Consider the following 25,028-nt stretch of genomic DNA (forward strand, 5'->3'; position numbering starts at 1 on the left):
ATTTGATACTCTCTTTGGTACCAACAATGAGTTCAAGCATTACACATTGAGGCAGAGCTCTCTTCCTTGTTACTTGAGTCTTTTCCTCACATCGAGGACTTTCTGAACAAGTTTAAAACCACCAGATCTATCCTTCACAGTTGTGGTAAAAATAAGATAGACACAGAGTGCATCTACCTGATTCTTTCTAAGCTTCGAGGTCCCTATCAGATATTTGCTTCTACATTTTATTCTACTATGGATGCCTTGGGTACATGCTTCACCATGCCTACTTTTGATGTGTTCTTTGATCGCTAGACTCGTGAGCAGGCTCACCTATCTCAGTTGGACACTCTCACAGAATCAAAGAACAAAGCATTGGTTGCTCAGACATCTAAAGCGAACAAGAAGCAGAAACCGAAGCCTAAGAAGGATTCAGCTGGCAGTGAGAGTTCCTCCAAGCCAACACCTAAGTCTGGTTATAAAGCGAAGTCCTATCCCAAACAGGAGAAATCTTCTAAGTCTGGTGAGTCTTCCTCCAAGATTAAGAAGAAATCAGATGAACTTTGCAGTTTCTGTGGCAAGGAAGGACATCCAGTTTCCCGGTGTTGGAAACGATTAGAGGCTTTGGAAGAAGCCATGCAGTAGCATCATATTTCTTCTCCTCAGCCTCCATCTTCCTCTTCTACATGGAAAGGACATGCTCTTTCTGCACGAGCTATTACTTCTGCATCTACTTGGATTATTGATTTAGGGGCTTCTCACCACATGACACACTCACAACTTGTTACGTCACTTGGTCACAGTGATACTTTACAGATTGCAATTGGTGACTCAACACAACTTTCAGTTTCAGGTTTAGGTTCTGTTCCATTGACAATCAGGATGCTCTTTTGGTTCCTGACATTTCGACGAACCTCCTCTCTGTTTATCAGATTTGTCATTTTGGCTCTGGTAAAACAGTTGAGTTCTCACCTCATGATGTGGTTATTAAAGAGCTCCATAATCCTGATTTGGTTGTGGCTACTGGGAGTGTTGATCCTGATTATCGATTATACCGGTTTGATGGCTTTGAGAGTCCAGATGGTTTAGGTGTTTCTCTTGTAGCACATGCAAATTCAGTGAGCACACTTTGGCATGAGCGTTTTGGCCATGTCAATTACAGATACTTACAGCGGATGAGCACATAGGCACTTGTGATTGGGCTCCCTCAGATATCCTGTACTGATGGTGTATGTCGAGGTTGTGCACTTGGCAAGCATCATTGAGATCCTTTCCCTACAGGCAGAGCCACACGTGCTAAGGCACCCTTGGATTTGGTACATAGTGATCTTATGTCATTTCCAACTCCATCTTTTTCAGGGTCCAAGTATGTGCTCACATTCATTGATGACTTCTCCAGACATACATGGGTGTACTTTCTTAAGTACAAGTCTGATGTCTTTGATTCATTTCGAGTCTTTAAGACATTTGTAGAGAAGCAGTCTGGTCTTTTTATTTGGAGGATACACACAAATAATGGGAGAGAATATGTGAATCAGGCTTTTACAGATTTCTGCACAGAGCATGGTTTGCAGCATCAGTTATCAGTTCCTCGCACTCCTTAGCAGTTTTGTGTTGTTGAGAGAAAGAACAAAACACTACGGGAGATGGCCAATTGTATGCTTCAGTCACGTTCTATGCAACCTGCTTTTTGCGTTGAGACAGTTAATTTTGCCACTTATATTCAGAATCGGATACCTCATAAGGCATTGCGCCATATGACTCTTGAGGGGGCTTGGTCCCATGTCAAGCCTGATGTTTCATCATTCCGAGTTATTGGTAGTGAGGCTTGGGCATTTATTCTAGATGCTCAAAGGAAAGCCATGGAGAGGAAGAGCCGACCACTCATATTTGTTGGCTACTGTGAGGATGTTAAGGTGTACAGGTTGTTTGATCCTGATTCTCGAGAGGTCCTGTTTAAGTGGGATGTCCAGTTTGATGAGCGCCTTCCTCAGATGGATTCTCCATCACCAGCTTCTCCCTCACTGCCTCTTCCTCCCTCTTCATCTTTTGAGGATTCCTTATTCTTTGAGGAAGATGCAGATGATGGTCCACCATCTCCACCACCACCACCATCCGCAGCTCAGCCTTTACCCAAGTGGGCCCGGTTTACAGTTGATACTGTTGGTTCTATGGCAAGTGATCCTTCAGATACTCGTCGTACTCGTGCACAGACATCTGGTTCTAGTCTTCTGAGTCATGCCATTTCGGATGATCCTCAAAAATTTTCAGAGGCGACATGTTACCCAGAGTGGGATAGGGCCATGTATGAGGAGTATTCTTCTTTGATGAAGAATCATACTTGGGATCTTTGTACTCTTTCGAAAGGAAGAAAGTTGGTTCGGTGCAATTGGGTGTACCGTACCAAGTATGCTGTAGATGGTTCTATTAATAAGTATAAGGCTCGTCTTGTTGCGAAGGGGTTTTCTTAGGTGGAGGGTATTGATTACTCTGAGACCTTTGCTCTTGTCACCAAGATGAATTCTATTCACTTTGTACTTTCACTTGCAGCTTCACAGGGATGGACAGTTTTTTCAGATGGATGTGAAGAGTGCCTTCTTGCATGGAGACCTTCATGAGGAGATCTATATGGAGCAGCCTCAAGGATTTGTGCAGGATTCCTCTTTGGTTTGTAGACTTCGACGTTCATTATATGGTCTCAAATAGGCTCCTCGGGCCTGGTATGAGAAGATGGAGTCTTTCTTGCTCTGCACACTCTTCACATGTTGTCATTTCGATCCCACAGTATATATTCAACGTCAGGGGGACAATATAATTATCCTTGTGCTATATGTTGATGATCTTATCATTACCGGTAGCTCGTCCTCCTTGATTCAGGATATTCAAAGAGCCTTGATGGAGTAGTTTGAGATGACAGATCTTGGCCTTCTGCCCTATTTTTTGGGCCTACAGGTTATTCAGTCTTCTGATGGGATTTCCATACTTCAGTAGAAGTATGCTCTTGATATGCTTCACAAATTTGACTTGCTTGCTTGCAAGCCTGCACCCACACCATTTCAGTCAGTTGTTGTTTTGTCTGCCACTTGTTCTACACCTTCTGTGGATCCTACCTTATACATGCAGTTGGTTGGCAGTTTGTTGTACCTGACACATACTCGTCCTGATCTTTCCTTTTCGGTTGGTCTTGTCTCTAGGTTCTCACATGATCCTCATGAGAGCCATTTGCAAGCTGGCAAACGTATTTTGAGGTACATTCGGGGTACTACACAGTTTGGCATTCACTATACTTCAAGATCCCCTCACATTGTTGGCTTCACTGACTCAGATTGGGCTGGTGATGCTCATGATCGGAAGTCTACTTCTGGCTTTGTTTTTTGCCTTTGTTCTGGTCTTATCACATGGTCTTGCAAGAAGCAGTCTGCTATTGCATTATCATCTACAGAGGCTGAGTATTGAGCAACGGTGTTAGCTAGTCAGGAGGTTTTATGGCTTCGACAGTTGATGACTGAGTTTGGGTTCCCTCCTGATAGTCCCACTATTCTTTGGTGTGACAATCAGAGTGCCATTCACATTTCTCGCAACCCAGTGGGGCACCAAAGGACTAAACACATTGAGCTTCACATGCACTTCATCAGACAGTTGATTCAGGCTGGCTTTCTCATCTTGAGTACATTCCTATAGAGGAGCAGGTTGCTGACATCTTCACTAAACCTTTTGCATCTCCGCGGTATCTTCAGTTGCGCTCTATGCTTGGGGTGAAGGAAGTTGTCCTTGGGGGGTCTCATTGAGGCCGACCTTCCTTCATGTTTTTTTTATAACATGCTTTTCCCATCTCTTTTTGGAGTAGAGTTTTTTCCCATGTGGTTTTCTCTATTTCTTCGGTTCATAGAGATTTGGTTGTGATTGGGTACCTCATTAGGCCTTGTTGTCGGGATCCAAATTTGCCTTCCTCATGTTGTTGCATTTTGCTTTCATGCATTTAGTTTTTTAGCTACTCCCTAAGTTCATCTTAAGGGGGGGTGTTAGAGTTATCTTGTATTAGCTAATAATTATTTATTTAATTATTAGTCTATTATACTCTACGCTTAAGCTAAACTTAGGAATTTAATAATATGGTAGGTATTTAATAATTAGTCTAATTATTAAATACACTTTATCCCTTTAGGGTTTCTTTAGGGTTGCATATTCTCCTTTCATAAGGATTATATTGTACTTTTTTATTCTATTCCCTCTCTGAATAATAATCTTTTTCTTCAGAGCCATTATTGTGTTTTGTCTCCAATCTTCTCTTGTGACAGGTATTTTGCTTGCAGGTGCTCTTGGTATCTCTGAAGTTGTATTTTTTCAACTTCTTCACATACCATATTTCATTTTGAAGGGAAATTCAATTATTCCACCACAGTTTATTTTCTTCATTTGAATACTTATTTCTTTTTCCTTGGTCATGAAAGCATATTTGCTTTTACTTTTGAGTTTTATGTTACTTTTTATCTCACCCTAAATCCTTTGTATTGACTCTCCTTTCTGAATTCAATGATATGATTTTATTTCTGCTGGGGTCAAATGTATATAACCACTTTTACTTCAAACTGAATTATTTTGATGACCTCTAGTCAAAGTCATAATGTTTATGTAGACATTCATTAAATCTTCACATATCGTACCATCCAAGCTCTCTAGTCACACTATACTATTATCCATTTTTTCATGGATTTTGAACACTCATAGCGAGCAGATTTAAAATTTTTGTGCTTCTCTCTTTGATTGATTATCTTAGTTTAACACAAGTAGCCTTTGCTTGAAATTTTTGTGTCTCAAACACTTATCATACAAATTCTTTTGATGTCACTACAAATCTGGAGGTCTCCCAGGTGGGTAATGTTGATGTGTTTTTTAGGTATTGTCAAACATAGAATAAAATACTGAAGTACTTTACCCTCTCTTGAACAAAATCACCTCTGATTGTAAATATTTGATCAACTAAGACGATTCCAAGGTTTCTACGGTCAGTTCTTAACATGTGGGTAACTCAATGGTTGATGTGAATTGTTGTTTTCACTTGGGGACTTACACAATTGTTCAGATTTATCCATCTTATCATGGATTAAAATAGGTTTTTCCAATGGCTTAGGATTTTGCAATATAGCTCTTGATCTAATCTAACAAAGGATTTCAAATAAAATGCAAAAGGAATGAGGGTTTAGGAGTTTTAATCTAAAACCTAGAATGCAAGACGTAATGAATGACTTAAAGAGATTCAACTAGGCAAGGTTTCACCATCAAAAAACAATTCAACACATGCTTAGTGAAATCATCTAAGGTAAAGTTGTAGATGTTCAAATTATCACCATCAACATTAATACCATCAAGGCAATGCATACCAATGGATGTGCAATAATTGAAGTTAAGTTCAATTTCAATTTCCAATTGACCACACAAGGTGAATTTACAATCAGCAAGAAGCTAGTGGTATGGATCATACGAATCTCATTCAAATGCATTCAACACTTCTTTCATTTAATCTAAAATGCTTGAAATAAATTTCTAATCTATTTTGGAGGCAATGAGAACCACAAATGCATACAAAATCCAAACAAAACCACCACACTTCAATGATTTATATTCAAACTTGCAGCATATAGACGACAATTCTCAAAAATCTCTCCCTTACAAATGAGAGGCAATGAGGTATATATAGAGTCTCAAATAGAATGAAGGGCCAAGATTCATTTAGAATCAAGGGCCAAGATCATGCCAACGTTGCCCTAAATTTGCCCTAATTAGGGTTTACATAAAAAAGGAATCACCAAGAGGTGACCCAATGGGATGACGCCTAGTCATCGAGTAAGGAATCTTCTAGAAGATTTCGGCCTGCATCCCTCTCTCTAGCAGCATATTCTAAGAATTTGGCTAAGATTGACATAAGCTCCTCCAAGGTAATGTTGGGTAAAGCCTCTTGTTGTGCATCGATTACATCCAACGCATCTGAGAAAGAATCAAGGACACTCCCGATCTGGCATAAGCTTTTGCAAACTGTTGATGTGAACCATGAGATAAACCAAATAATCAATTTGACTCTCCTTCAAAGATTTTAACTGATTGAAGTAAACAAACTTCATCTTTTCTTTCAACTCTTCTAAGTGTAAACTATTGGAAGCATGGACAACCATCCCTAATAACTCATCAATAGATGTAACAATCCTATCTTGCATGATTATAGGTGGACTTTCGCATTGCCAAGGAACAATACCATCCCTGGAAATCATAAATATCTACTTCGTGTACAACTCCCTCTTGGACCAATGTGGGCATCAGGATTTTCTTCAACACTCTGAGATGAGGAATCGTCTTCTCCTGCACTGGTTGGAAATCATCCCAAACTCCTTCCAAATACTGTATCCTAAATATGAGCATTGACGATTTGTCAAATGCCTGGACAAATTGAGCTAGGAAATCATCTGCTTGTTTTGAAACATCCTCAATCCACTTTCCAACCTCCAAATTTGTATTCCTCGTTGCGTCATATTTAAAGGGAAATCCACAATCAATAGAAATAGGTGAGACAAAAGTAGGATCCTCATGCCTTTGGGAATTCATCCCTCCAATGTATTCCTTGAGTCTCCTATTTTGATTTTCAAGTATCTCCTTCTTCTCAATAGTCCTACTCAATCGTGCCCTGATTGCTGTGACTATATCATCAAGTTCCTAGAATTCTTGCTTCGTAGTAGGTCCAAGATTAATCGTAGTGATCTGATAATCCATTTTATCACCCATCGGGACAGCCACTTGTGTAATACGTACACCTGTATCATCTCTAGCAATTTTAGAAAATATGTTAGCCCTCTTTTGTTCTTTTCCTTTGTTTGTCCTAGCTAAGAAATCATCAATGTCCTCTATAGGCTGTGCCTCTATCATTTTCTTCTTCTCCATGCTCTGTAGCAACAATGGTGGAAATTTCCATCCCATCTTCAAGGCTCATGTCTTGGTCAAGTCCTCTCAAAGCTGAAATGACATCATTATCCGTCTTTTTGTCCTTGGTCAAATTGACCACACTATTGCCCAAGCTAACCTCCAATTGGATAGTGGGAGATCTTGGCTGCTCTTCATCTTCATTTGGTGGTGTTGATTGTGCCGTAGCATGCAATTCCTTATTATTCTCTTGTACGATTTTTGTTTCAGAACTATATTCTGACTCTCTGTCCTTCTTTGGTATATCATTTTCTTTCATCGATGAGGAACTCACGGTGGATAAAGGAGTGCTAGACTTATGCTTCTTCTTCCTTGATTGTTGACTAACAATCTCCTTGCCTTTTGCTTGTGACTTTCCAGGCATACCCTTCCTTCTTTTGGAAGCTTGACTCTCCTCATCGTCATGTGTCCTTACATTACTGTTTGTCCTTTCATCATCATCGAGGGAAGGCTCCTCGTCTTTCATCTTCTCATAGGTAAAGGTGACATTCATTTCTCTTAACTTGTTGACGTACTTGTCCACCCTTTCCTTGGAGTAATCATTTACTTCTCTCATAAGCACATTCAAATCCACCACCTCAGGCTGCGTCCAATTGGGCAATAGGATAGGTTTGTTCACCTCATTTTCATATTGCAGATGAGTATGATCACTGTCATCATACATTTGATCCGTAATGGAGAAGAGATTACACTTCCTCATGAAGTCCACTGACATATGAGACCACGTCCTCTTCCTCTTCCTAACTATTAGCTCATCCATGAGATTAGCCCAATAATCCTTGATGTGAATCTTGTGTATGAACTTCTGTCCCCTGATCTTTACAACATTTCTGAATGGATCAAATCGATCCCTGCTCTTATAAGTTCCAAGGCGATAGAATTCGCCATGGCTGTGGTGTGGCATACCTCCAAAGTCTTCCCAAGGGCAATTGGGAGAGTTATCCCCGTTCTATGCTTCTCTTTTTGGATAAAATCAAACTCCAAAAGCTGTCTCACTACCTCAAGTAAGATCATCTTGTTTGTCGGATACCTAGGAAGTTTGTATGGTTTGGATCTAAATCTCTGAATCCGTAGGTATGTAAAGGTAGGAAACTGTATATACCACGATTCATACTTCTCAATAAGCTTAGTTTCTTCCTTGGACAACCGTTTGTGGATCCCACCTTGCAACAGCCTTGCAATGTACACGGTGAAAGCATCGTTCACCCTTCTATAGTGTTCAATCTTGTGCAAATGGAGTTGTGGATAACACTCATAAACTCTTTATTGACTTGGTCCATTCCTGACTTCGCCCTTGCATATCAATCCTTTGTACACAACAAATCTAGCAAGCAAGTACACGAGGTAGAAGGTCATGCTTAATGTCTTTGTTTTCTCCAAACTTCTCAACTAGAAGTCAAGGTTATCATTTATTATTTTGGCCGAATTGATCAATACTCCTCTTGACATATTTTCAATAAAATAAAACATCTAGTTCTCAAACAACGCCCGTTGAGTAAGAATATTAAATCACTATATTCATCTTTGAAGTCCGATATTAGAAGCCTTTTGGGTTGCTTAGAATGGTGATGCCTTGGCTCAATGACCCACTCGTTGTTGACAACTGTCATACATGCATCTGCCTTATTTAAAAACTTAGCTTGGTATTCATCCTTGGTTCTGTAATGTCCCTACTAGTTAGAGATCATTAACCTGCAAAACAGATTGTTAGAACACAACAACATATATATATATATACATAAGTAATCTAAATTGCAATCTAACTTAAATACTTAATTAACATAATCATAATTTTCATCTAATAAAAAGGATACGAATGTCATACGAAAGTATGTCCTTAGGCGGCTGTGAAGCTCGCCTTCTTGGAACCTCTTGGTCCCAAGCCCTCCAGGAAAGCGAAGATGAGTTCGAACCCTGTCTTGGGTGTAACCTCTTACACCCAAGCCATCCAAGGAAGACCCTTGTCTATTCCTTGCCTTGGGTGATGCCTCCATCATCCAAGTCCTCAGAGGGGATCGGCCAGATCCGTTGAGTCCTGTCTTGGGTGTAACCTCTTACACCCAAGCCATCCAAGGAAGACCCTTGTCTATTCCTTGCCTTGGGTGATGCCTCCATCATCCAAGTCCTCAGAGGGGATCGGCCAGATCCGTTGAGTCCTGTCTGGGGTGTAACCTCTTACACCCAAGCCATCCAAAGAAGACCCTTGTCTATTCCTTGCCTTGGGTGATGCCTCCATCATGTAATCATATTTATAATACATTTTGCATTTTATTACTATTTTCCATTCCACCATTCATATGTACATAGTCCTGATTTAACATGTATTCCCTACATATATTCCTTAAAATGTTCATTAACCAATATTCACATTTATTTCTTAACATATAGTCCTACTAGGCCTTTATATATATTCATTAACATCTAAGAACCATTCATTAACGTAAAATGTTCATTACTTATATTCATCAACATATATATTAAAATATTCATTATTAGTATTCATTAATATTCATTATTAACATTCATTAATATATGTACAAAAATATTCATTAATATTCATTATTAACATTCATTAATATACGTACTAAAATATTCATTATTAATATTCATTAATATTCATTATTAACATTCATTAATACACATATTAAAATATTCATTCATTAATATATATATTAAAATATTACTTATATTCATTAATATATATTAAATAAGCATTAATTATATTCATTAACATATATAATAAAATGTTCATTATTTATATTTATTAATATATATAATGAAGTATTTATTCATTGCTTACCTATGGTAACCTGCAGCTGTAGCTTCCAGACCTCCCCCTCCCCACGCAGCAGACCTCCTTCCATATTAATATATACATCTTTTTTTGAAGGGCGCACCCCTTTAGAAGAGACATGTCTTAATAAACAGACCACTTAGAAACAAACAGATCGCACCTCTTGAATTATACTATTAACTCCTTTGCTTATCAACTACTTTTTTTTTAATTGTTTGTTTGTTCTTATATTAGCAATCGCTGTTTTACACATTTCTCTAATTATCATCGCTACTGTTATATACGAAAACATTCCATGTGGATGGTGGTTTACGGGAATGTTCTTGCTGATATATGGATCTTCGTTTTCTTGTCTTCTATTAAAGTTGTTTGTTAATGAATCGTAGACACAGATCGCTCTCTTAGTAACTTCAGGATATATGCAATTATATTGACTAGCGATAGTATTATTTTATTCAGTCAAAACCTTTCCAATGATTGTTCAACGTGATATGAATATTTTCTTTGCTGATATTATGGGAAACATAGCTATATTGGCTACTGCACTCATATTATTTGCTAGATATGAAAAAAACCTCTTTCTTGTATTGGTAATCGAAATCTTTTAGTGTTGATGGGTACGTAGTCTTGTGGTTACGTGATTCTTCATGTCATCGTTCTTCTTAAGTCAATGTTTTGATCAATAATAATAATATTTGATGAAGAACCTCAAATTGTATTTTGATGCCAAGTAAGAGCTAATATTAATTTATTTTAATTTGAATATTTCAGGAATATTATTAGTAATAAATATTAATAGATATTAATTAAATAATAATATTTAATAAATAAATAAATTTCAAATAATCATCCATTGGTCTTTATTATATTAATTATTTCATTTAGTAAATATATATAACAATCAAGGAGGGGACATGACAGGTTCTCCCTTGCATGTCTGCACTCCTAGGGATTCCAAACACTTCCATGATTGCATAGTCGGCTAAGTATGCAAGCACTATCCCGTTGGGTGACTTGATCATTCTGGTTCTTGGATCGTAGTGCTTCACACACACGACAATAAGTTCATTGCATTGTATAGATGGTGGAAAGCTAGCTGCTTGGTAGATTCCACTCTTCATGATATTGGCCAAAAGGGTGGAAGGAAGATGGTTCTTCACTCCGGACATTCTTTGTTGCATCTGCTTCATGTCTAGGAATTCCATGTTTGTATCCATGATCTTCTTCCATCAGGATGCCAGCAGTGACTTCGGATAGAAGCCCTCTTGTACGATTCTCAATTGTTCCTTGTAGCTATTCCTGCCTTAGACATGGCACCTGTACGAAGTGAGAAGTCAATATCATGGAAAAAATAACTTGAATAGTTTGTTTTCAGAATTTCATAAGTTCTGGTTTCTAATGATTTTGTCAATTTCAAGGGTTTAAAATCAGAAATTTTAACAATTTGTAACATAAATTTTGAAAACAATATAAACTTTGATCAAAATGGGGTCTAAAACCTTCCTAAAGCCTTGATTTTCAGACATAATCAAGGTCTGATCATGAAATACAAGTCTGAAAACACCCTATTATACTCAAAAAATGATAAATTTGAGGCTCAAAAGTATACCCCAGGTCTAAACACACTTACAAAATGTTGTATATAAGTCTGATTCTTTATACTTAAGTCTGAATACACCCTTTGAAAGTCTGAAAATAACCTCCAAAAGTCTAAAGAGACACTGAAAATGATTGAAATCAGTGGCTGGAAATGAAGGTTTCAGACTAGACCAGCAACCATGCCCTTCCAACATTGTCACAAATACCTCCAAGCATGGCATGAAATATGAATCCAAACAAGGCTGCACTCTTCACCACAATGGTGTCACCTGAAATACATCAAAATCATCCCCAGTCAGCCATGAACAAGGTTGCAACTTCCCCAACAATGGTGGCATCACATGTAGAAGTCGCCCCAATCAGCAAATGGCGTCTCCCCACGCTTGGGCGAATTCGACCCCACAGACCAGCAATGGCGTCAAATACGAAGTCACCAAAATCACCAAAAATGTGGCATAACCAGCCACATAAAAATCGCTGTCAATCCCCTTCAATGGTGGCACTAAGCATGATTGGGCAAAATTGCCCCCTTCAATCTGCAATTCTCCTCTAATAATGGTGTCCAAATGACACCTAGACAACAAACGCCTTTCAATCTGCTGTAATATTCCTTCAATCAACTTCTTCAAGTGTCACATCAAGGCAAATATGATAATATCATAATGCTGGCTGGGTATACTTAATTCATATTTTTGCCTTGACAATTCACCACACAAGCGATGTGAGATAAAAAACTTGCTTTATAACAGCCTGGTGGAAAATTGATTTGCCTTGGGATAACATATTTGTCATTAAATGATCGTTGCTGATCATAAAATAATTTTAACAAGGCTAAACTAATTCAACTTGGGCACAGTTGTCATTTAAAATCCTTCACTTGCATTAAATTTTGGCCACTTGGGGAAAATCAAACTTTATTGGGACAAGAATTTGCATTAAATTTCATCAGAGCTCATCACATATGGCCTTGGGGAAAAACACCCCTCATCAGGACACATAAAAGTTCATCATTTCTCTTGCCTTCTTCCGAAAAACTCATTTTGAGGAAAATCGATCCCCATCTGGACATAAAAATTTCATTCATTTCATCAACTTTATCCACAAATTGAGCTTTGGGGAAAACGACCCTCATCTGGACACAAAAAAAATCAAAAAACAAAGAAAAAGTAAAAAAAAGATTTTTTTTTTTTGAGAACTCACTGTATGGTTGTGTCATTAAAACTGTACGAATGGATGGAATAAGGAAATTGCCACAAGTTGTACGGTGATAAAGGTACTAATTGTACGGCCTAATTATGGAGGAAGTTATAAATGCCCCCAAAGCGTACGACCCCCATCACACAGGGAGGAAGAAGCTGTACGAAGCCAGAGGAAGGGAACTTGGAAGAAGCAAATTGTATGACCAAGAAGGATTACGAGGATCGTATGACCATTGGGAGGTGTGTACGGTTGACGAGGAATTTGAACATCACACCAGCAAACAGGGAGGGGTCGTATGGCAAGGAAAGAGCAAATCTGTACACCGATAGGAGATGTAGAATTCCATACGACAAAAAAGAAACTAGTCAATTTCGTACATTGCTCAAGGAATCCATACATGATGTAGGAGAAGTAAACCCCGTACATTAAAAAAACAAATTCGTACGTCGTGCAAAAGAATCCGTATGAGGTGTGCAAGGTCGTACGATCAGGTAGCAAAAGGATCCGTACAAAAAATACAATCCGTACATCTCTCTCAGGAGGTGTCGAGTGAAGGGGATACAAGCCGTATGAACCAGGGAGCAAAATCGCTATGCAAATCCGTACAAGCTATGGAGGAGGAAAAAAATCTGTACAAACTAGGAAGAGGAAAAATCCCTATAAGAAGGCCATCACCGTACAACAAGAGAAAAATCTGTAGCAGGATATAGAAAAATAACGGAATTTGGAAATCTATAAGTGTTGTCATGGTAATTAAAGGATTAATTAATGGAAACTGGCAAAGCAAAGCGGGATTGGAGAAAACAGTTGCAGTAGTTACAGCCCCCGAGAAACACACTAACAAAACAAGGAAGAATGGCAGAAAGTAGTGCAGCCGCCATGGACAAAGGAAAGAGAATGTTGCCGTCAGGAGTAAGGGTTGCAGGCATAATGGATACAGGCAAAGTCATCCAGGCTGGGAAAGGGAAGAAACTGCAGAACAAGGTAACAACAGACACAATTACCTTTGAGGGATTGAGCACCACTGTTTGCAAGATTTGGTGGCTAGAGACAACCGACGACCATCCCATAAAAGATTCTCTCTTGCAAGCACGAGTGCATTGGGCAATCCAGATGCCGGTGTTTGCCATTAGAGATTTCGAGCAATGCTTGCAAATGATGATAGCCACATATGCCAGGAGTAATAGGGAATTGGTGTTTGCTTACTAGTAGAGTATGACGACGGTATCATTCTTGGTGGAAGCATTCACCCGAGTGTTTGGCATCCCTGGCAAGGGCTGAAAAGTTGATAATTATACTACAAAGATGTCCATAGAGTAGAAACATAAACTTCTATGGTTGGTATGCCGAAGTGATTTGACAGTGTAAGAATGGGAGATGGTGAATGCACTGAAGGGGCGAGGGTTGAAGAAGTCGTTCATTGTGCCAGGCGAATGGCAGTGTTTGTTGGATGTGATGAAGAGTCGCCTCACAGGGGCTAGCCGAGCCTCCAACACGGCTGTGCCCATGCTAGCTTTGATGAACGGGTTAAGGAATGGCATGGTGTATTATTGGGTGTTTGTACTGTCAGATAGGATTCATGACTCCCTCACATTGAAACACAAAGCTTTCTATATGCCTTTTCATGCCGTTGGACTTTTCCTGGAGGTCGTCAAAACACAGGTGCCCTAAGACAGATATGTATGGAAGCTGTAGAGTCACGTAGACCCTTCGCAACTACCTATATTTTATTGGACCCACTTAGATACTTTTATAGGTGGGGGGATGCTCAATCTAGTAGGAAGAGAAGGCGATAGGTGGTTGCTTCTAAGAGTGAGCCAGAGTCCGTAGGGGAGGAGGATACTTCTTCCAGGAGTAGTTGGGGAAGTGATACCTTCCGTTTGGTGAGTCGAGGGGAGGTGAGTAGTGGTCTTGCCGGAGGTGCGTTGAACAATGCAAAGGAGGGTGCAGTGGGCGTTGCACCATCTGGTGGGGTAACATCCTTAGGTGGCGTTATAGGTAGTACACCATTTACCACACCCTCGAGTGGTACTAGTACCCTAGGCATGCACCATTGAGCGGTGTCAGGCCCTCAGGTGGTGGTCTTGTCGCACGGTTTTTTTTGCTCCAGCCTTGCTTCGGGTTGGCGGTGAAGTGACTCCACTTCCTACTTTAGGGATGACCATTGGAGCCATACCTGTGCTAGGGTTTGGGCAGTTGTGGACGTCACCCACTCAGACACCTCCCAACATGGAGCCCGGACAACCTTCTCCTGTAGCACCTACAGTCGGGGTAGTAGCGCTCGTAGTTGAGGCAACAAGCCATCAGGAGATGACCACGGAGCCCCTGGACACTCAAGAGAGGCTCACGGAGAAGGCGGTAGAGTCTCTTGATGCAACCATGGATACCTGGTTGGACCGTTACTAAGTGACTCCCATGGCACCCATCAGACCCCCACCCCCTTCACCACATTAGCCATGGGTGGAGTCGGAGATTGTGGATCTAGATGTAGGAAGTTCACACGAGAGGGAGTTGGAGAGGGATCCCCCACTAGATATGGCAGTATTGGGAGAGGAGTCTAGGGCTATTGGGCCCAATCAGGAGGTAGCATCTACAATCCAAGGTGAGTTGAGTGCTGTAGAGAAGATCCTGACAGATGTGGAGGCAGGTACATGGCGGATGGTGGCCTCAGTTCAAGAATTGGCTCTGGGATAGACATATGAGGCAGTCGAGCAGTTGATTGCATTTGCTACGGGGGGATGTGTCGAGGAATTTGAGAGATGTTTTGATTCCTGGAGATGGCCTGATACAAAGACGCCTGCCATGTTGGCGAAGTGGAGGTGTCAGGAATCGATTGGAGAGAGCAGGATGCATGCCCTACTATGGAGGGCTGAGTAGGCATTTCAGGACATCTATTATGAGCTCCGTCGGGCCTAGCATTCAGCAGTAGGGGCTAGGGCCGAGCGGGCGACAACTATCATTGCTCGGGAGGAGTTGGCCACCCGACTACAGGCAGTCGAGGAGGAGCTAGTCTAGGAGAGGACTCGGGTGATCACCTTAGAGGAGCAGTTGGCCCAGGTGAAGGATGAGTTAGCCCAGGAGAGGGCTGAGCGAGCAGCAGTGGAGACTTGCCTTGTTTCAATTTTGGAGGACGTGGACAAGAAGCATAAGGAGGTGATGGAGGTGGTATTCATGGTCAAGACTGCGCGGGAACGACAACTGTTAGCTGAGCGGGACCTCCAATGATGGACTCAGCAGGTCCACTAGTTGAGGGAGCAACTGGCTGCATCGACCCCACCCGCACCTTCTTCATCAGGGATGCTCTCTCGGCCCCCAGCTCCTTGATTTCTTTTGTATGGTTGTTTCCCCATTTTGTTGTGTGTCGTCTAGAGACAACCTTCTTTTTTGGGGGGGATGTTGTTGGGAAAATTAGTATTTGTTAGTAAATGTTTAGGGGTCCGTGGTTGGTCGACGGTTGCGGACGGTTGGCACTGGCAGCTGGTCGACGCCCATGTATATATATGTCTTTGTACTCCCAACCTGGGGGATTATGCTATGCTATGTGACACTGATGTTATTGAGAAGATAATTGTAATGTTGGCATTAATGAATATATATCTTTGAGTTATCTACATTTTGTGCATGTGTACTATTCTTTTTTGCTCACACTCTATTATGTTTTAAAATGTACCCTACGGGGCAAAACAGATAGGAAGTTTAACAACACAACCAGTATCTACAGGCTTCCTGTCAGAACCATGACAGGAACAGAATAGAGAATAACAGAATTCGTTAACATAAATGTATTGAACTAATCACTTAGTACCAGGTTACATAAAGAACAGGAGTCAATATTAACAATCAACAAGATAGATGTAAACACCAAAACCCTATCTTTATTATCACTCAGCATACGATGATGATTACATACAATAATAGATGTTTACATACAACTATTTGGCCATACACCTGTTTGGCTGGCTTCCTTTATGCATTTGAACAAATCTCTGCAACTCATCAACAACCTGCATTTCTTTTCTGTCCCTACACGCCTCCTCATCTACTCATCACTCTTCGGCTCTGACCTTTTATGAGCCCAAGTATCCTCTTTTATTCTCCACGTGTAGAATCCCCTGCCCAATCTGATTTAAAACTTGTTGTTTATGGCTCGAGGAATATTGTCAAACAATTCATATGCAAACTTTCAGCTTGCTGGTCTGTGTTGTCAGTCTGATATATTCTTTGAAAAAAATGATTCTAGAATGCTTCCAACGCTTGAGATTCAACACTTCAATGCATAAATTATCATCTAGATGCCTAAATGACTCCTTATAATCAATTACAATGCACATATATGATTTTCTAATTGAAAACATGCACCTACAGCAACTGTCATTTCAACAAACAGTTGGCATGAAAGCTAAGTTGCTGATCAATGATGAATATTACAATGAATGTGGAGCATGCAACTTATATGCTTTTGTATCAGCATGCTAAATCAACTACAACAATGCATATATTCCCCTTTACGATGATGCTGGCCATGACAACAAAAGATGCAATGAAGAAATGATTTATCTAATATATCGACCATAAATAGAGAACCTGTAATTTCAATGGCTGCCTTGATATATTGGTTCGATTCTCCTCAAATGCAATGCCTTTGTCATCAAGGATATGGTTCCTAGTTGTCTTGTCTCCCAACGATGCTACCTTAATTTATTCAGAATTTTTAAGTGCCTCCAAGCATAAAATCGCCCAAGCCCTAGTTGTACAGCTGAAGGGAAAAGTACGGCTTGTAAGCTGCAGCAGATGTACGGCTTGTAATGGCTGCAATTTATGTGCAATTATGATGCTTTGATTGTGGTCTCAAATCTGCTCATACACCTCCTTCAATCTATTGGAAACTTAGAAGAATTCTTGCAAATTAAGCACAATTAGAACCCCTGTGTGAAGTTCCCCTGAATGCCAAATTCAATGGATATTTCACCACCTCAAATGGCTGCAACATTGAAGATTTTACCGTTCTCCAATGGCTGGCTGAAGTTGAAACCCTTGGCTCCCACTTGTAGAGAAAAGTCATGAGAAAAAAACATAATCATAATAATTCGATTTTCCCAAGGCAAAAAGCTTTTTATATTATCCACTAAGGGGTCAATTTCTCTCCGTAAGCACATTTAATGACAATTAAATATCATTACTTTTGCATCTTTTAATAATTCACTTTTAACACCTTGGGATAAGCGCCCATTAATTAATTCCTGATCTGGCCCCCTTTTATGATGAGTTGACCCTCAAGTTATAATGTTAAGTTATAACTTTATAATGACACCTTTAATTATTTAATTATAACATGAGGCATTAAAACATTAATATCTCCTTAAATACTCATTATTTTGCTATGCCACTGAAATGGGAGTCAACACTGCTAATTACCAAGTGACCAGATGCTCTGCTAAAAATAGAAAGGGTCCTTCTTGATCAACCTCTGACTTACTATAAATAGTAAGTATAGCAAATGAAGTCCAAATAATGCCAAACGAAAGCCAAAATTAGAAACCACTGAACTCTGGAGACGATACAAGCCTCAGCAAACCCTCTTTCCAAACTCTCAGCCTACAAGGGTCAGAATGATAGGCTAATCGTCCAAAATCCATGTCTGCTAAAATGGGGACATTACACCACGATTCTTCTTTTTGTGATGTTCCTTTTGCTCACTTATCGCTGGATTATAACTGGCCCGTGCTTGCTCACGACTTCCTCCTTTCATACAGCCTCACCCTACCTATTTGAGCCCTCGAACTTGGCTTACTCCCCTGATACTCATCCTCTTCTCATTTCTTTTGAATCGGCTTCCTTCAGATCGACCAAACAACTTCTTCCCTTTCAGTACACACCCTGCTCTCAATCTCCTTCCTCTATTTGCCCAGTTTAACTCTCGGTTCAGTTTCTCCCAAATCACTTGGCTAATCTTGACCGTTTCATTATCCTTCGTAACTAATTCTTTTCACCGCTCATCAATCGAACAACTCCATTTTGCCAAAGGTGACTAATTTATTCTGTTCAACTTCTTGCTGATGTGATGACAAAATCTGTGGCTACCCAAACTGAAATTGACAATAAGACTAAACAACTCGATGCCCCTGCATCATGTTTCTAATGTTCCTACTATATATATACACACACACACACACACACATACATGTGTATATACATTATGTATATATACATGTGTATCTACATATATGTATGTATGTATATGTATATACATATATACATATACGTATATATATACACACATATATGTATACATATATACACATATATCTATATATACATATCTTTAGATACACACACACACATACATATACATATACATATATACATATATGTGTGTGTGTGTGTGTGTGTGTGTGTGTACATGTATGTGTGTGTCTATATGTATGTACGTGTGTATGTATGTAGACATGTATATATGTATGTATGTGTGTGTATGTATATATGTGTGTGTGTGTATGTATATATACACATATGTCTCTCTCCGTGTGTGTATGTATATATACACATATATGTCTCTGTGTGTGTGTGTGTGTATATATATATATATGCAGGTATGTGTGTGTATGTATGTATGTATGTATGCATGTGTATGTGTGTGTGTGTATGTGTGTGTATATAAATCAGTTTCTACATTGCCAAGTCTGGTTCAGATCCTGATTCGGGTTCACAGATTCTGTTTGTGGATCCGGAAAAAATATTTTGAGGGTTGGGTTAGTTGTGGGTTGCCTGTACAAAAACCATGTATAAATTGTGTGTTTATAATATTATATGTATATATACACGTATATATATATATACATGTGTATATATACTCATATTTATAGATACACATGTATATACATATATGTATATGTATATATATACACACACACGTATGTATGTGTGTGTATGTATGTATGTATGTATGCATGCGTATGTGTGTGTATATATGTGTGTATGTATGCATGTGTATGTGTGTGTGTATACATACACACACATACATACATGTGTGTGTGTATATATACTAAGTCACAGGATACGGCGATTTTCATGGATGAGGTTCGAATTTAATCGAATTTCAAACTTCTATAAAAAAAATCGAATTTAATCGAATTTCCTCTATAAAGCATTGCTGTCCGCCTCTAAACACAACTCAGCTGGTCGTGGGTATTCTTTGTATGTGCTTTGTATCTATTGGGTCATGGGTGTCTGCAACTACTGGTTCGCCCTCGGATTTTCTCCAACAAGGGTCGCTATTCTGATAATTTATTAGAAGTATACATATATTTAAAAATAAACAAAATTATAGAAGGCGAATTTTATCCGATTTTTTTTTCGAATTTTTCCCTTGTCGAATTTCATCCGAATTTCATGGCTGTCGAATTCAAACCTTGTGACTTAGTATATATATACATATACATATATGTATATACATGTGTATCTATACATATGAGTATATATATATATATACATATATATATATATATAGATACATATGAGTATATATACACATGTATATATATATATATATATATATATATATATATATATACGTGTATATGTACATATAATATTATAAACACACACAATTTATACATGGTTTTTGTACAGGCAACCCACAACTAACCCAACCCTCAAATATTTTTTCCGGATCCACAAACAGAATCTGTGAACCCGAATCAGGATCTGAACCAGACTTGGCAACGTAGAAACTGATTTACTTCTAGTAGGTTTAACATGACACTCTTGTTTGTTACCAAAGTTAACATGCACAATTTATATTTATGTACAATCTTTATTAGAATTATAAGCAAGAAACTCGTAGTAGATATTAAAGGCCTTAAAATAGTTCTCTTTCAAACATTGTAGGACTGAACAATGGAGTGGTTTATGTCAACGCCTGCAAGTATTGGAAGCTCACTCATCATCACTGAGTTTAAAGATAGATGGTGGATTATTTACACAGTTGGTTGGCTCCATTCAAAGGTCTTTAAGCCTAGACTATCAACCTAGCCAACACCAGGCAATTAGAGCACTTATTGATTCAGGTTCACGGACATCAGCATTTGGGCACAGGTATGGTGTAGGCCGGGCTTCCACATGGCTTCCGTTTGATTTATTTATGGAAGATACAATGGATGGAAGGCAAGTTTCAGCTAAATCTACTATTGAGAGCCTAACAGGTATGCAAATCATTTAAACACTAATGTTTATCTTCGTGCTTTTTTTGTTAGACTCTTGTGAATATGATCTTATTGGAAGTTAATCCAAAAGATGGACTTCAGAGATTTATTTTACTGTTTTTTAATCTATCCTTTTTTGATATTGCTCTCTGTACTGATCTACATTTAATTGGATGAATTGATGTTCAGAACTGACAAAATCTCTCCAAGCAGTACATGGTGCAAGTTGGCAAGAGGCTTTTTTAGGTCTCTGGACTGCAGCCCTTCGGCTTGTTCAAAGGGTATAAAAATATGCTTTGCTTCTAAAGCCCATAGTTTTCAAGAAAGATCAGTTTAGACATTTCTAATAAGTAAGAACAATGAAGTATGTATGACTAAGTAAGAACAATTAAGTATGTATGACTTGAATTATAAATTGGAGAATAATTGTAGTTTTAATTCCATGTGCAGGAACGAGATCCTATTGAGGGTCCTATACCCCACCTGGATTCACGGTTATGTATTCTTCTATGTATTACACCACTGGTTATTGTTTCTATTATTGAGGAAGAAGATAGGATTCTTCAAGCTGCCAAGAATAATACATTAGGAAACGTTGCAAACGCATATGAACATGATAAAGAGAGGAAAGTCATGGGGTTAGGTACAAGGCATGCAGCCTTAGTATCTAGTCTTCAAATTTTGGGACAGTTTGATGAACTATTAAAACCTCCTGAATCTGTAGTCTTGGCTGCCAATAAGGCTGCTCTTAAAGCCGAAAGCTTGGTTTCTACTGGGAGCTTTGATGGCCTTAGCAGCAATGGTATTTCGAGTGCTGTAGGTGATATTATCAATACTAACTAGCTATCTTTGAATACTCCTTATCTGTGTTCCATGATCCATCCCAGCATTTTAGTTGGGTCACATAATGTTACTACATTTGTATATAATGATTTTTATTCTAAGGATATTAATAGATGACTTGATGAAAGACATGTCACCAAATGAAATCTTCAAATATAAGCTCAATATAGTGTTTGTTTTGGTTGCAGTGGGAAACATGCGGCACCTAATTGTTGAAGCTTGCATTGCTAGGAAATTGTTAGATTCCTCAGCATATTTATGGCCAGGCTATGTTGAAAGACTAGCAAATCCATTATCTCATTCAATACCAGTTCAAGAATTTCCATGGTCTGCTTTTATGGAAGGAGCACCCTTATCTGTTTCACTAAAAGATGCTCTTATTAAAACTCCCGCTTCAAGGTATTTTTATATTTCCTGGCAACTGTATATTAATTTTGTTTTTTGTGAGAAGCTTGTCTTATAGTGTTGTGGGTTTTCTCTGCATGACTTTTTTTCTTTTTATTTATAGTAAACAGTTAATTGTTTTTTTTTGTTTTGGCAAAAACAGTTAATTGGTAGGATAATGACATTGAACTTTGCATGAATCTGCTTGAAGCTTAGAAGAGCTGGAGAAGGTGTATCACATTGCAATGAATGGATCAGAGGAGGAAAGGTCTGCCATGGCTAGCATTTTATGTGGTGCATCTCTTATCCGTGGATGGAATGTTCAGGTGATATATATATCTTTGTGGAATTGAATAGAATGATTCTGTCAATGTTTTTAATGATTGTCACTGATCTGCTTTATTGTTGATAAACATGGATATAATTTAGATCTTCCAATGGCTCACACAAACATGGGGAATCTACTTGCCTTTTCATGTTTCCTGCTAGGAAATTTTTTTCTAAAGAAGATGAGATGAAAATATAATTCATGAAAGAGGCACAAGTTCTTTTGATATTTTTTTCTTTTGGTTTCACATAATTGCCATTTTCTACAGGAACATGCAGTTCGCCTGGTAGTGAATCTTCTTTCACCTCCAATTCCTGTAGATCATCACGGATCTGGAAGTTTACTGGAACATGCACCATTGCTTAATGCTGTTCTTAGAGCAGTAACTACTCATGATAATGTTCACGTTCTCTCATTATATGGAGTTGTGAGTTCAGTTAACCTGAGATACACTTGCTACCGTATTACGATGTTTGTTGTTTCAGATTGCCATGTTGTTTGAAAATAGCATTTTCATTGCTTGTTCTGTAGACGATTCTTTCCAAGATGATTATCATCTTACATTAAAATTCTCTCTTGGCAGGTTCCACAGGTTGCAGCTGCACTGATGCCAATTTGTGAGACATTTGGGTCTATATTGCCAACTTCACCACAAATCTCAAGCACAGGGGAAGAAGTTTCAGTTTACACAATTTTCTCAAATGCTTTTCTTTTGCTGCTTAGGTTGTGGAAGTTCTATGGATGTGCTCATGCACATGGTTTATCTGGAATGGGAGCTCCAGTGGGTACAGAACTTGCACTTGAATATCTTTTGCTCTTGCATAATAGTAGACTGACCAAAGATAATGAACATTATCAAGTTAAAGAGTCATTGTACTTGGACTCTGCTTTGTCACAAGTACCAATTCCACCAGAGGATCAAGCCCTTGGAGTGACTTCATCTTTTTCCAAGCCATTGTTTATTGACTCGTTTCCAAAATTGAAAGTTTGGTACTGTCAGCATCAAGCTTGTATTGCATCAACACTGTCGGGGCTTGTTCCTGGGAATCCTGTACATCAAATTGCTGATAGACTTCTGAATATGATGTATTGGAAACTAGGTAAAGGAGTACCTCCGACTACTACTTCTGTGGCATCTGGGAGTAGCAGTCTGAGCAGCTCTTCAGGTAGTGCAGGAGGGGAGACATCTCGGAAGCCTCTATTAACAGCATGGGAAATTCTTGGGGCTGTGCCTTTTGTGGTAGATGCTGTGCTGACTGCTTGTGCACATGGAAAGATTTCTCCTCGAGACCTTACAACAGGTTGGTAATAATTCATACGAGAAATGGTGTTTTTTGCTTTAAATGTAATTGTTCTGCTTTCTAAGCTCTGTTTTAAAGAGTCTTCTTTTAAGTTTTTGTTTGCCATCATCATTCTGTTTAAAAGATTGTAAAAAAGTTTTTTAGTTTTCAGTGGATATGCTCTTTAGCTTTATAGCTGGTTCCTACTTGTCTCAACATCTTGGTGAGAAATACACAATGAAAAACTATTTCAATGACAATAGAGGTGAATTTCAAACCACAAGATGTAATGTCCCCAAATTTTGATAAAGTGACTTAATTAAATTAATTGATTGAGTTGCCCAAAAATTAATATTATTTCAGGAGGGTGACTTGTAATTCATTAATTTAATAAAAATAAAGTGAAAATAATAAAATATTAAAATATTAAAATAGTCACTTTATTTAATAGAGTTCTCCAGTTGTGACAAATATTAAATGAGGCCTTGCAAATATCAAATGTGGCCTAATCTTCTAGATATTTCTGAGTTGTGACAAATTTTAAATGAGGCCTTGCAAATATTAAATGTGGCCTAATCTTCTAGATATTCCTAGAGGTCTTTATAAGGAGATGTTTTGAGCTAGTAATTGTTAAGGTGTTTTTTATGACATGTTGGTGTTTGTTTTATCATCTACCAAACATTAGGGTAGGATACCTGAAGGTATTCTATCCTCTCCTGAAAAATCACTACTGATTCCAAGGTCTATATGTGTGAACAAGCAACTTTAGTGGAATAGCTTCTTAGGTAGTGTATGCTGAAATTCAAAGGGGGACTTACGTTGACAAGTATCTTGAACTTAGATGGATTTAGCAATTTTAGGCTCTTCTTCTTTTTTTGGGATATTCTGGGATTTAGACTTTCAAAAGAAAGGGAAAAAGGGATAGAGTTTAGGAAGGCTAATCTAATCCTACAAATTCTGGAGATGGTATCAACTGGGTGCTCTCGAGAAACCAAACCTTGCTTCGCCACACTAGGGACAACTACACAAGGCCGATGCAATCTTCAATGGGTTGTGCTTATGATTGAGATGTTGGGATGCACAGGGGATGGGCTCAGACTAACTTTGCACGGTGAGATGGAAATCATCCATACACCAAAAGTATGAGTGGAGATACACCATCAATTGACACTTATCAAATCCTTCATTCAAATTAACAACAATGAAAGCAAATCTAAATTAATTCTAACTAAGTGTTGAGGCAATTGAAACCATGCAAATCATTCAAATAATAGAGATTACAAAGCAGCGCACATCCAATATATTATCTGGAAATGACCTTAAGCAACAATACATCAAAAACCTCACCCTTTTCAAATGAGAGGAGGCAACCTTATATAGTTTCTCAAAAATAAATGAATGGCCGAGATCAAACAGTGATCAAGAGCCCAGATTGAAAGCTATAAACC

At 38.7% G+C, this 25,028-nt stretch overlaps 1 protein-coding gene across 2 annotated transcripts in view; it reads left to right on the top strand.

The window, feature by feature from the left end:
- Window positions 1-25,028, top strand: part of LOC131030061 (mediator of RNA polymerase II transcription subunit 33A) — a 206,596-nt gene that overhangs the window by 94,351 nt on the left and 87,217 nt on the right. The window contains exons 4-10 of one of the 2 annotated variants that reach the window (XM_057960744.2): window positions 20,432-20,745; window positions 20,935-21,026; window positions 21,196-21,547; window positions 21,777-21,987; window positions 22,184-22,298; window positions 22,569-22,727; window positions 22,884-23,601. In XM_057960744.2, coding sequence (XP_057816727.2) covers window positions 20,432-20,745; window positions 20,935-21,026; window positions 21,196-21,547; window positions 21,777-21,987; window positions 22,184-22,298; window positions 22,569-22,727; window positions 22,884-23,601 — 1,961 coding nt within the window. Of the gene's footprint in view, window positions 1-20,431; window positions 20,746-20,934; window positions 21,027-21,195; window positions 21,566-21,776; window positions 21,988-22,183; window positions 22,299-22,568; window positions 22,728-22,883; window positions 23,602-25,028 lie in introns of both variants that reach the window. The other variant, XM_057960743.2, reaches the window with a different exon arrangement.

This window comes from Cryptomeria japonica, chromosome 7 (assembly GCF_030272615.1).
Source record: "Cryptomeria japonica chromosome 7, Sugi_1.0, whole genome shotgun sequence".
In the NCBI taxonomy this organism is placed as follows: Eukaryota; Viridiplantae; Streptophyta; class Pinopsida; order Cupressales; family Cupressaceae; genus Cryptomeria; species Cryptomeria japonica.